Here is a 13,692-nt window from a genome sequence, read left to right on the forward strand (position 1 = left end):
TGTCCCTCTGGCTCTGTCACAGCGTTCAAAGAAGATACTGCCATCCATTTAGAACTCCTTAGAAACCTAAGTCATTTCTAGAATGCTGCTTTAATGATGAGAAACAGCAAAGTATGTAGGACTCCAGAGGAGGAGAGAAACTGTTGCTAACTCTAAAGCCTTGTTTCTTGGCCATCCGTACAAATGAGAAACACTAAATGTAAAGCCCTTACTCACTGGGCTTTTTCAAATGATTTTCATTACATGAGCCAAGTGAGCGCACATAATCTTAAAAAATAAACTTGAAAATATTTAAGCGGTAATATTAATAGTAATTGTAATGACACATGTACACTGCCCCAAGCATTTAACATATTTATAATGTAATTGTAAATAATCCTGATTTCACAAAGAAATTAAAGGACTGAAAAGTACAAAGAAAGTCAAAGACCACAACTCACAAAAGAAATAACCAGAAGAGAAAGCAAAACAACCCCATGTACAAATCAAGTTTCTCCTCCACACTAAGTGCCTCCAGTTCTACCAAGCGAGAACATACTGTCAAAGTGGAATACAGCTATCCTTCCATCTGTTCTGCTCTCTAAGCTCATACCCAAATGAAAATCAAGCTCTTCTAGGAAATGGTCAAAATTTCATCCATCTCGAGAAAAATACAAGAGCAGAAAGGCTGCATGATATCAAAGACGCAGGAGGACAATCGCATCCTTGGCATCCCTGTGCCAAGATTATCTTGGAACCCCAGCACACACTTGCTACCAGAAAGAGGAACACAAACGCACACAAAGAGTATATATATACACTTACTTAAGAACTCAAAAGATGAAAACTAAAGAACAATTTTTTATTCTAACGATGCGTTAGTTTTCTAAATTACAACCAGAGCTAACTCATGCTTTGGAAAAATTAGTCTCATAGTTATAGAATACAGAAACAAGATACATGTTGTGCAAGGTATATTTGGGTCTTTCTGGAGCCTCTACCTCCAGAGTCATAGGAGCTCAGTCCTAGACGCCTCACAAGCCCAACAATCTTCAACCCCATCATTTCAAAGACTGACTTCAGACTGCTTGTACGCCATGCGCTGTGTCCTGAACAATTAACATAATATAAACAGCTATTGACCCTGCAGAGTCCCTTCCAAGACAAATGTGTATTTTCTACACCCTGTAGGCATAATGTTATAGTACACTGTGTAAAGATTATCCTTGTATTATTGAAATGCTGATTTCTCTGCCCCCACATTGGATTGCAATCCAGACACAGCATTGTAATGCTTATTCTAAGAATCTCCCCTCTCAAGGTTTGTATACACTTTTCTCCCCATTTATTCTAAAACTGATCAGCCAATGACTGCAAAGGGAGAATAGGCGGAACTTCTGATCCCAGCCTGGGGAGGGGTAGCAAGAGAGGAAGAGATTCACCACATGAAGAGGGCCCAGGAGACACCATGAGAACACGCTCACAGCAGAGAGAGCAGATCACACTAAGATGCAAGTATCTTGGGGATTTTGGTTAGGAGGTAGCCAGATTAGCTCAGAGGATTAGAATTGATAACTTCTCGGATATTGTGCCGTACAGCTTGCTAATAAATCTTATAGTTTCTGTCTCATTTATTTGGGAGCTAGCTACGATAAAGAAAAAACAATCACTTTTAAAATTTCTCTAACACACAACAAATTAACATAGCATCAAAGTAATAAAAGCAAAATTAATCCTTTAGCTCCGGCTTCATGTCCCCAAAGTTATACTCATCATTGTTTTATACTCATCAAGGAGAAAAAAAAGAAAAGAAGACTACATCAGTTTATGCAGCTACTGGAAATCCAACAGTGTACACAGGTTCTGGAAAGTGAATAGATCAGTTCACACGGTTACTAAAACCCAAGCTATGACAAAAGTGCTATGTGAGGTTTTTTTTTTTTTTAAACAGCAACATTCTCTTAGTATACATAGCTTACAGCTTGCTTTAAAATGTTTACGATCCAACAATATTAATGTTTTTCTTTTACATAACCAATAACCTTTCGGATAGGAGAAAATTAATTCTACTGAATAGAGGTGGGTGCTGCTTTAATAGCAATGTTCTAAATTCAGTACAAGATAAAAGTAAAAAACTAAGGAAAACAAGGCAGCAGAAGTTTCCTCCTTATTTAAGTAGCAACTGAACGGATTGCGACTGGCTTACTGAACTGTTACAAGGCCACACTGCTATCACACACAGTTTAAAACCATCACTCATTCATAGAATTTTCTAGAAGCTAATGCCAACAAAAGCTAATCTTTATAAAATATAAAGGCTTTCAAAACACAAAGCACACAAGCACAGGAAGGCAAACTAACTGATTCCCTAATACTAAGCGCTATTTAAAGCATAACTTACATTTGCTCTATATTAGTTCAGCAAAGCCAGTTAGGGCTGCCTTAGCTTGGCAGGACTCAGATTCTTAGAGAGCAGCTCTTCCATCTGTTCTGCTCTCTACGTTTATACCCAGGGGAATTAGCTCTTCTCAGGGGATGGTCAACGTTTCATCACAAAAACAAAACAAAACAAAAAAACCTTACGAGAGCAGAAAAGTGGCATGACACACAGGTAGACAAAACAGTAGGTGGTGTTTCCAACAAAGCAAATAGGTGTGCAGGCCGGTACAGAAAGTCTATACAATACACACGGGCACCATAGTGGATAATTCTGTCCCCCTTACCTGAGGAGCTCTCCGTAAACACTGTTAATGTCTGTCCGCCAACACTTTGCAAGACAAATGGGTGTTCTCTAGGAGCACTGACTGAAGCTGGTTTCCCACCGATGTCATGAATATTTGCAAGATCCTCGTTCAAAGTAAATGATACCTAAAGGCCAAATTAACCAAAGCTTACTAAAACAGACATTTATATTCAAAATATCTATACAAACATTTTGATTGTGAATTATTTTTTAAAACCTTTTTAAAGATGTGAGTCTCTTAATTATTTATTTCTTAAATGTCACCATGAAATCCTTAATCTCAGTCATAAACAGAAGGTTTATCCCCACGTGTCATAATGATGAAGCTTGTCTACCAATGTCTTCTCTAGTCTGTGGCTCAAGAAGTCTTTCTAGAACAAGACTGAAGTTACTTTTTTAGTGACACATCCCTAAGACCTAACATGTGCTTGGCACATAGAAGAAAAGCTGAGTAAGTATTTTTATACTGAAAAATCAACTGCACTTGAAAAATAAAAGGAGCAAGCTAGTTACTCTAAAAACCTTAAACAGTCAATGCATAGAATAAACTCCATTTTTACATTAACAGCTATTGTATGAATATATGATATCTATTTTTAAATACTTTAAAATATGCCGTTTAAAAAATAATTTCAATAATATTGTAAAGTATAGAAAGTATTCTTTCTAAATGATCTATTCCATATGCCATTACTCCCCTAAAGAATAACTATTATATTAAAAATATGTATAAAAATCTATAATTTTTTATTACATATTTTCCTCAATTACATTTCCAATGCTATCCCAAAAGTCCCCCATACCCTCCCCCCACTTCCCTACCCACTCATTCCCACTTTTTTTTGGCCTTGGCGTTCCCCTGTACTGGGGCATATACAGTTTGTGTGTCCAATGGGCCTCTCTTTCCAGTGATGGCCGACTAGGCCATCTTTTGAAAATCAATAATTTTTTAACTAGACAGGAAGATCATGAATTGACTATACAGCTACTATTATGATAGGTACCATATACATAGTATGAATTAGACTCAATGGTTCAAAATCTAACATGCTCAAAATTCCACACCAAATGTCTCTGTCCCACAGAAGTAATGCTAAAGTATTCTGTTTCACAGTGCTGAAAGGGAAACAGGTTCAAAATGAACTTCGAGGCCCTTTCATTCCTTCAAGGAGTACTTAACACCTGTATGTATTCATGACCATCAGGATATTTTCATTTCAACTGGAACTTTCCAGAATGCAAACAACTACAAATAACTAAATATTCTCACTGTGGTTTGGCTGTTGCTGCTGATCTTTAAGAAACAGGATCTGAGGTGGCCCAGGCTGGCCTGGAACATGCAATGCAGCAAAGGATGCTCTTGAACTCTTGATCCACCCACCCCTTCATCCCAAGTGCTGGCATTACAGGAATGTAGCACCATGCACAGCTCATGATTTCAGTAAATTTTTCATATAAATAATCTTACCTCAGTCCTTCCTTGATTTCTAAAAGGGAAAAAAAATATTTGAAATTACTTAGATTGCATGTTACTTTCAAATAGAAATAAAAGTCTAAAGACATGTCCATTCTTGTTCCATTAAACTTATTTCAACTAATGTTTATCTTTTACTCATATCGGTAATCCTATTAAGAGTAACCTCATGTGTTTAGTTTATGAACTTGTACCATACACTATTAAAACCTCTCCTAGACTGGAGGCTCCAGGGAGTTTAGGGGTCTAGTGGGGTAGGGACATCCTTGTGCAGACAGGGGGGCAGGGAGGAGGTATGGAATGGGGAACAGTCAGAGGGAGGACTGGGAGGGGAATAAAATCTAGAGTGTTAAAAAAGATCCTCTCCTAATTATATTAACTAAATAATTATCTTATAATTCTTACTATCTCTAAGAATTTTTAGTCTTCAGTAGTGAATAAATGCATATCTTACTACTTCCTTTCTGAAAAGATTTCATTTACCTAGCAAAATCTTGTTTTGTAATGATGTAATTTATGTAGATAAGTGTCTTGCTTGCATGTAAGTATGTGCATTACTACATATATGCCTAGTACTCAGAAGAGGGTGTCAGACCCCTTGGAAATGGAGGTAAAGTAAAAATAGTTGTGAAGCACCATATGAGCGCTGGGGCCACACTTGGGCCAAGAGCTCTGAAATGTGGAGTCATCTCTAGCTCCTACCTAAGAAAATACTAAAATCATCACAAATAGATGATCATAACTCGCTAATAGAATGAAGCAAAGCAAGAAGAGTCGGGCTAGGGTGTAACTCAGTGGAAAGAGAGCACTGGTTTCAGTCCTAAGACCTCCCCTCCAAAAAAGAAAAGGGGAGGGAAGAAAAGAAAGAGGGAAGGAGGTGGGAAGAAGGGAAGGAGCAGATGAGGAAGAGAGGAAATAGAAAGAAGAGTTAAGTCTCAACTGTAGGAGGCCTTAAATATCACAGTCCACAGTTCTTTAGGCAATGAAGAACAAAAAGAAAAAACAAAAACAAGTTCAAAGATGATCCAGCACACCTGACTCTCACCACAAGGGCAAAGATGAAGTAGAAACTGCTGTTTCTTCTTAAAACTCAGTTCCAACCTGCCTTCATTAAATCCCTCATTCACTGTTATTATAAATCTTCTATCTCTATTAGGCACTGGGAAGAAGCACTTTTGTCCCCAAAAGTCTCAAACTAGCCAACACTATCAGCCCATCAGGCAGGACATGCCCTCTGGTTTAAGAGTAGCATGTCTGATACAGGAATATCAACAGCTCTTTGAATGGACAAGGCCCTTTCCACAAGAGGGGAATTCAAACCTGATACTGTAAACGTGATTGAAAACCCAAGGTTGATGGAGCTGAAAAGACAGCTCAGGGGGAGGGGCAGCCTTGAGTTGTGTACTCACTGAGGAGCTATGAGGCTCTAACAAATAGTTCCAAACACATGGTCATACAGATGATCCTGGATAAACACAGTAGACCTCTCAAAGAGCAAACCAAACACAAAACAGTAAGATCATTAATGTGGGAAAGGAGGAGTGATATGGGTGGTAGATTAAAGAAGTGAGGTTCTCAGAATGCATGTTATACATGAATGAAATTATCAAAGAACCGAGTAAAAGTTTAAAGACACAAGCTAATGAAAATAGCTAAATCCATAAAGAACTATATATAAACAAGCATCTTGTCAAATACGACAAATAGAAGGCACAGGGTCCTTGTGCTCACAGATCAGCACTAGGGAAACCGGGAATGTTAAACACCCAGGGTTGTCCCTTCAAGAGAACAGAAGCATAATCTGTTTTCCACTCAGAAAGTTGGGAATGGATTAATTAATAGCCTGGTGACATGTGGTATTCACTACACAGCCAGACAACATCTGACTCCCCTAGACTCTTGCATTATCTCAGTCATTCCTCCTTAGATCTTTATCATGAGCATTTTCCTCAGTCAATAGAACCCACCTGTGGTAGTTTGAATGCGAATGGCCCATATAAACTCAAAGATTTGAATATTCACCGGGGAGTAGCATTATTTAAAAGAATTAGTAGGCGTGGCCTTGTTGGAGGAAGTTTGACACTGGGGATAAGCTTTGAGGTTCTAAAAAGCCCATTTCAAATCCAGTCTCTCTCATCCTGATGCCTACAGGTTCAACTATAAAACTCTCAACTACTTCTCTAGCACTGTGCCACCATGCTCCTAACCATGAGAATGGACTAAATCTCTGAAACCTCTGTAATTAAATACTTTGCCTTTATAAGAGCTGCCTTGGTCACAGTGCCTTGGTCACAGTGTCTCTTCACAGCAATAGACACCACTAAGACACAGTTGGTACCAGGGACTGGGCTGTTCGAATGTGGTCTTTGGGTTAGAAAAGCAGTTGAATGATGTAAGTGCAGTGAACTATGTGGGCAGGCCTAGCTCACAAGCTTTCCGAAGAGATGAATGTTAGGATGTGGCCTAGAAACTGTTCTTGTTCTGTTCTTGATATTTCAGTGAAGAATGTGGCTTTCTGAACACAAAAGTCCCAGAAAAAAACTAAAATGAAGGTTTGACCCAGGTGGTGGTAAATGGAGGAAGAAGTGCACATGTGGAGCTGTCAGAACTGATAGCAGGGGGAGTGACTGGAGGTGGGCAACAGTGGAAAAAGGTGGGTTAAAGATCAGACTGCCGTTTCCAGTTTGGAAAACTAGAAAATCACCCAGACGCAATTAGGGAACAAGGAGGGGTAATTCCTTTTTACATAATTACTGCAGCAATTTAGCTAGAATGAGGACAGATTAATGAGCTCTGACAGGTTAACTTCACTGGAAGCAAAAGCTGTTGTTGAAAAAGTTTTTTTAAAAGTAAATATATAGCCGGGTGGTGGCGCACGCCTTTAACCCCAGCACTCAGGAGGCAGAGGCAGGCAGATTTCTGAGTTCGAGGCCTGGTCTACAAAGTGAGTTCCAGGACAGCCAGGGCTACACAGAGAAACCCGTCTTGAAAAAAAAAAAATTAAATACATATTCCTTTGCCTTTGTATGTGTTAATGAAGTAAACAAGACTTTATTGTTCCACATTAAAACTATCATGTATCTTTTGTCTAAAGATCTGTGGCCAAAATGGACAACACCAACTAGTTTTATAACAGTATCTCCAGAAAGCAATGAGGTAAACACCTGGCCCAACCTTCAGAGTTTATTAAAATACTACATATTTCCCCTTCCTCCTTCACTACTCTGAGCCATTTCCCAACACCCACAACACTTCAAGCTCCACTCATTCTTCTTGCTAAAAAAAAAAAAAAAAAAAAAAAGGCGGGTGTAGTGGCCAACACCTTTAATTCCAGCATTCAGGATGCAGAGGCAAGAGGATCTCTTGAGTTCCAGGCCAGCCTGGTCTAGAAAGTGAGTCCAGAACAGCCAGGACTCTGTTACACAGAGACTCAAGACAACTCCTCCCCCACCCCCACCCCACCCCCAAAAAATCACATCTCTGTTCTTCACTTTCAAAGTATTTCTTGGATCTGACACCAAAAAGGCATAAGTTCTTACTGTCATTGATAGACAGTTAAGGGCTGGAGAGATGGCTCAGAGGTTAAGAGCACTGACTGCTCTTGCAGAGGTCCTGAGTTCAATTCCCAGCAACCACATCATGGCTCACAACCATCTGTAATGGGATCTGATGTCCTCTTCTGGTGTGTCTGAAGATAGCTACAGTGTACTCGTATACATAAAATAAATAAATAAATAAAGTTTAAAAAAAAAAAAGATAGACAATTAAGAAAACCAAACAAATACTATGAAATCATCAACCACACTGGAGGGTTTCTGCTGCCTGAACAATTAAGCTCAAAAGCCATTGGTTCATGGGATAAATTCCTAGAAATTGATGAGACTGCTGAGATCAGGGCAAGAATATTTTATTTATTATTCATCTTTTACTCTCATTATCCCAATCCTCAGCTGAGTCAGTCAGTGGCTGACTCTGTCTCACTCTGTGTGCCTGTGCCTGTCTATGATGGCAGCAGTAAGAACTAAAAACAATGCGGAGCTAGCTATAAAGTACCTACCAGGGAATAGTGACTTACAACTCCATTTTGTAGTGCGCAGCATTACTGTGTAATGTGTATACTGCTTATGTTGCTCTATGTATAGATACACATAAACACTGTCTTTCCAACAGTTTGTGCCAATTTAAATGCTGTCAGCAGTGTAAATTTATTTTGAATTCATTCGGTTTTTATCTCATTGATTTATTTGCAGACATTTATTATTAATAGGCCCCAAATGATCTGAGATATTAAGTCTATTAAGAAATAAAGCTAGAAATCAAGTATCTCTGAAAAGACATAGAAGTATAGGACTCAAGATTATAGGTAAAATGCAGCACAAACAGAGAAAACTGAGGTGCTCTGAGGCAAGATGTAGAAGAAGCTAAAGCAGACTGTAAACTCAGGTGGGAAGGTGGATGCCCAAAAGCGCAAAATAATCCAAGTACAGGGGGAATCAGGACATCTCAAAAACTTACTTACATAAATAGCCCTATGTCCAACTGTCTAACTTAGGAGTCACTCAGCACGGTCACAGCTGCACTCTCTGTTTCTCAGGTACTAAATGGGAACCAAATTTGAGGAGAGTTGCCCCCGATCCCAGCTGCATGCTTCTTCCCTCCCTTCTGCTTCTGTCTCTCCACCCCACAGCCTATCTGTGCAGAGATGACCCAGCTTACTGTGTAGATCTTCCTAGCTTCTGGCCTATGCTGCAGCACTCTCTCCTTGGCCTCAGGAAAACTGGAATAGAGAGGTCCACTTGCACCACGTAGTGCCTACTGTACAGTCTGTTTGTGATATATGCTATGACTTACCAACTAGGCACTTTAAATATATAAAGTGAACTCGAGGAATTAATACATTCCCTTTTAACAGATAAGAAGACGGGGGGGGGGGGGGAGTAAGTAACTGTGTTTGTTTAAATAGGTTCAGCCCTTCATAGGCCCATGGAGAGTGCCACTATTAGGAAGTGTGGCCTCGTTAGAGTAGGTGTGGCCTTGCTGGAGGAAGTGTGACACTGTGGGGTTAGGCTTTAAGGACTCCCAATGCTCACGCTCTACCCAGTGTGAAATTTCAGAGCCTCTTCCTGGCTGCCTTCAGATCAAGATGTTTAATCCTCAGCTCCTTCTAGAGCACCAAGTCTGCCTGGATGCTGCCATGCTTCCTGCCATGATGATAATGGACTGAACCTCTGAACCTGTAAGCCAGCCCCAACTGAATGTTGTCCTTTATAATAATTGCTTTAGTCATAGTGTCTCTTCATAGCAATGAAACCCCAACAAAGACAGTAACTTATCCCAAAATACACAGCTAGTTGGTGACAAGGTTAGGATTGAACCTCCAACCTGACTTCTGGGTAGATTCATACACCTAACTAGTGTACCATACTGCCCTTCTAAACCCTTTATTCTTGTTTTAAAAATTCAATACCACACATCCCCCAACACATATACACAGGCAACTGTAAACTGGATATGTCTCCTCTTAAGAATCAATAACTGATCATACATCTTGTAGTCACAAAAATATTAAAATAGTTTACCTGGAATGTTCTCTCAATAGTCCTAAATCACTCAAATGTCCCATGCTCCTCATGGGTGTCTACTGAAACACTCCTCCCACCATTCCACTGGGTGAACTTAGCTGCTCACTCTCTCTAAGAGCAACGAAACATGAGGTCTGCACTGTGAGCTAACTGGTAAAAAGAAGAGTGAGGCCATCACCTCAATTCATTCTAAACAAGCACCTGTTATTGGAGACGTCAGTTTACAACCATAAAAATCTGATGACTTAAAATATGCAGGATATCGACTGAAACTCTAGTAATTTAGTCACATGCACTGTTAAGCTACTCCTCAGCCAGTCTACATTTACCAAGAGTGAACTTAGTACTTATGTATCAGCTAGGAATATGAGCAAGGCACACAGAAGAATGCAGTCTACTGGGGGCCAGCTGTTTTCAAGCATCTCTCCAGCAATCCCAGGGAACTGGGATTAATATAGCTGTGCTATTAGTAAAGAGGCTCCATCTTCTATAAGGTAGGACTATGTGTCATTTTGGGTAGATAGACACCAACTAAAAGACTGCCCTCCCTCCTTAAAGGAAATTCTGGCATGTTTACTTTCTCTTCACTGTAATTTATTCAAGTGATTTCAAGTTACTTCTACTAAGGATTTCTTTCTAAAAAGACCCAAGGAACAGGGGACTAGCCATGTAGTCAAGGGAAGAGATAAAGGAAAACAGTGATAATAAACCAAAGCCTTGAGCCTCACTCAACAGCGAATGACAACACAATCCCAGTTCTGTGCTATGTTCTGAAATTAGCAACCCCAAGCCTAAGGAGTCTGAGAATTCAGTGGAATAAACAAAGATGCTTCAAAATTGCATCCATATGTTACATATCCAAAATAATCAGGATGCAATCTAGAGGCTTCCACACCAAACTGTCACCACCTCCAAAGAGTGTGAATGGGAAATACAGATGACTTTTTTATTTTGTATTAAGGTGATTTTTTTTTAAATACAACAAAAGGGAATGTATTACTTATGTAAAAAAAAAAAAAAAACAACTCACATATACACAGTCTTTCTATGGGACTTCGTGTGTGCAAAGGCCAACAATACAATTTTGTTCGTAAAAACTTGGGCTGGTAACACATGACACACACATTGCACAAAATAACATTTAGGTAACCACCATTTATTATCAAAACTAGGATACTCAGGGACATGAAACTGGACACTTCAATAACTACCCAGGGAAAGCTATCAATTGGGACTGATCCAAGCAAGCCTGTAGGTATGGCTAACCTATGAATAGTAGATGCAATTATGTAAGCCATCTGCTTTAAAATATAGGGAATAGGTAGCTTGAAATTTCCTACCAATGTGCAAGGAGTAGTGGAGTTGGCCTGGTCTAGCTGCCTTGAGAGGCATGCATCATAGGTTTTTCAAGTTAGATTCCATGGCTGCTGGGGCACTAGTTCCTGAAAAAGCAAGGCACTGCCTTAGACAGTGAAGACTTCAGGCCATCTGTGTATCTCTTAGAAATCAGTGAAAGCACATAGGACAGTGGTTCTCAGGTTTCCGTGCCATAACCCTTTAAAACACAGTTCCTCATCTTGTAATGACCATAAAAAGATCTTCACAAATGTAATTTTGCTACGGTTATGAACTGTAATGTAAAACATACCCATTTCGGATGGTCTTAGGTGATCCCTGTAAAAGGATCATCCAAGCCCCAAAGGGTCGAACTACTGATATAGAAGCTTGGCTGAAAAATTAGTATGGCCCATGTAGCTTGCAAACATGATTGTATCCTGGCAACCACCATTATATTTTGTTTTGATAGGTGTATAAAAAGTTTGATGGCTTCAGCTGTCTCAGTCTTGCTGAGTTGTTCTGACTGACAGGCATTCCCTCTGACCACAATCAGTACCCCAGGTCGGTAAGTAAGACCGACACTTACACCAATGAAGAACTCAAGTACAGCCATCTCCACTTGAACATCACCTCTAACATCTCATTTCAGTGATCAATGCAGTACTAGGGGCTCCCCGTCTTCCCTGAACCTAGTTCCTGTATGTCTCAGTCTGTCACACTAAGAGAGATCAGACATTCCTCCAACAAGCATGGTCTTTGTACAGGTTTACAGGAATGTAATCTTTGAGTTTTCAAAGTCCTAAGCTTGTATTGTCTTATAATCTGCCCTATGGATTGGAGAACCATTAATGCTAACATTCACACTTCACAAACAAGAAAGCTAAGGCTTAAAGGTAAGTCCCAAAACCAACCACCACACACAAGTCCCACCAGAGGACAAGGGGCCAGTGTATAAATGCACAACCACACAAGAAACAAAGAACTTCAAGACAGAACTTCAAGTAAGACAAAGTGTAGGCAAAATGTTTTTGTGCACTATGTAAAGATTATCCTTGTAGCATTCAAATGCTGATTTCTCTGCCCCATATCTTGTTGCCATCTGGACATGGCATTATAATGCTTATTCCAACTATCTTCTGTCTCAAGTTTGTGTAAACATTGCTCCCCATTTATTCTCTGAGTTGTCAATAAAAGCTGATCAGCCAATGGCTGGGCAGAACTTCCACCAGTGGGGTGTGGGGTGGGGATGGGGATCCGGAAGGAAGGGGTCCTAGAGACATCATGGGAGAATACACCCACAGCCCAGAGAGCCAAGCCAATAATAAAATGCAAGTACCTTGGGGATTTGGGCTGGGAGGGAGTCAGATTAGCTTAAAGGATTAAAACAGATCAATGACTACCCAGGAATTGTGTAGTAAAGCTCCATTAAAAAAACAATCTAGTGTCGCGCAGGCAGTGCTGGCACATGCCTTTAATCCCAGCACTTGGGAGGCAGAGGCGGGTGGATTTCTGAGTTCAAGGACAGCCTGGTCTACAGAGTGAGTTCCAGGACAGCCAGAGCTATACAGAGAAACCTTGTTTGGGGGTGGGGGGGGGGAGGAGGAAGAAAAAAAATCTAGTGTCTCTGTCGCATTCATTTGATAGCTAGTCAGGGATAGAGAAATACTGTGACTTTTTAAAAGGAATTTACAACAAAGAACTAAGGGGAGAAAAAATGAAAAGTATCAAGTTTCTTAAAGATAAGTCTCATCAAGTAAGAAAACTAAAAAATTTAACTCCAGAACTATGTGTCTTTCTTGAGGCAGCTTTAAAATGGTCCCTGAAAAGTTGAATTCTCAGATACTTCTGACAGAACCAGGAAGTAATTACTAAGCTTGAGAGTCTCTTGAGACACCAAAGCAGGAATATAGAAGAGATTGAACATTTGGCATTTAAAGCTAGAAGAGATGAGGCCACTTTAAAAAAAAAAGTGAAAAGAGACAAGAACTGATGACTGAGAGGAGGGATCATGTAAACTAAGATGCTGAGATGGGGCATCCAGGAGCCTAGCAAAAGGTCCATAGGAGACAATGAAGGAAGAGGGCAGCAGAGTGCTGTCCTGATGGGATGGGATACCAGTTTTACGGCCTTGTCAAGTCTGATGCGGGTCAATCAAGACAGCTGCTATATAAGATGTGTAATAAAAATTTTTACAGGGAAAAAGAAAATTGGTGTTGAAATCTGTTTCTAGCCCTTGAATTTGGTTTTGGCCAATAAGACTTTAGCGAACAGACAGAAGTACCCTTGTACTTGTAGGCCCTCTTTTGCAACTGTGAACTCTCACCACCATATGAAAGAATATGCTGGAGATGAAACAGATGACTCCTGCCCAGCTGATACCAAGCCACTCAATGTTTAACAAGGCCAGGCCAGTCAAGAAGGCCTTCCAGCTCAGCCCTGACCAGAAAAAAAAATCCAGAAAATTCTGAACAAATAAAATATTTTTTGTTCTAAGTGACTAAAAATTTTTAAGTTTTGTTATGAAACAAAAACTAATTGATAAAGGTGGGGACATTAGTAACAGATGACAGCTATTT

General features: G+C 39.9%; 1 protein-coding gene across 1 annotated transcript in view; it reads right to left on the bottom strand.

Annotated features, from left to right (window-relative positions):
• Gtf2f2 (general transcription factor IIF, polypeptide 2) overlaps nt 1-13,692 on the bottom strand; it is a 113,938-nt gene that overhangs the window by 95,791 nt on the left and 4,455 nt on the right. The window contains exons 3-4 of the mRNA NM_026816.3: nt 4,191-4,209; nt 2,703-2,847 (exon numbers count right to left, since the gene is read on the bottom strand). Of these exons, the coding sequence (NP_081092.1) occupies nt 2,703-2,847; nt 4,191-4,209 (164 nt within the window). The remainder of the gene's footprint in view (nt 1-2,702; nt 2,848-4,190; nt 4,210-13,692) is intronic.

The sequence above is a fragment of the Mus musculus genome, chromosome 14 (genome assembly GCF_000001635.26).
Source record: "Mus musculus strain C57BL/6J chromosome 14, GRCm38.p6 C57BL/6J".
Classification (NCBI taxonomy): domain Eukaryota; kingdom Metazoa; phylum Chordata; class Mammalia; order Rodentia; family Muridae; genus Mus; species Mus musculus.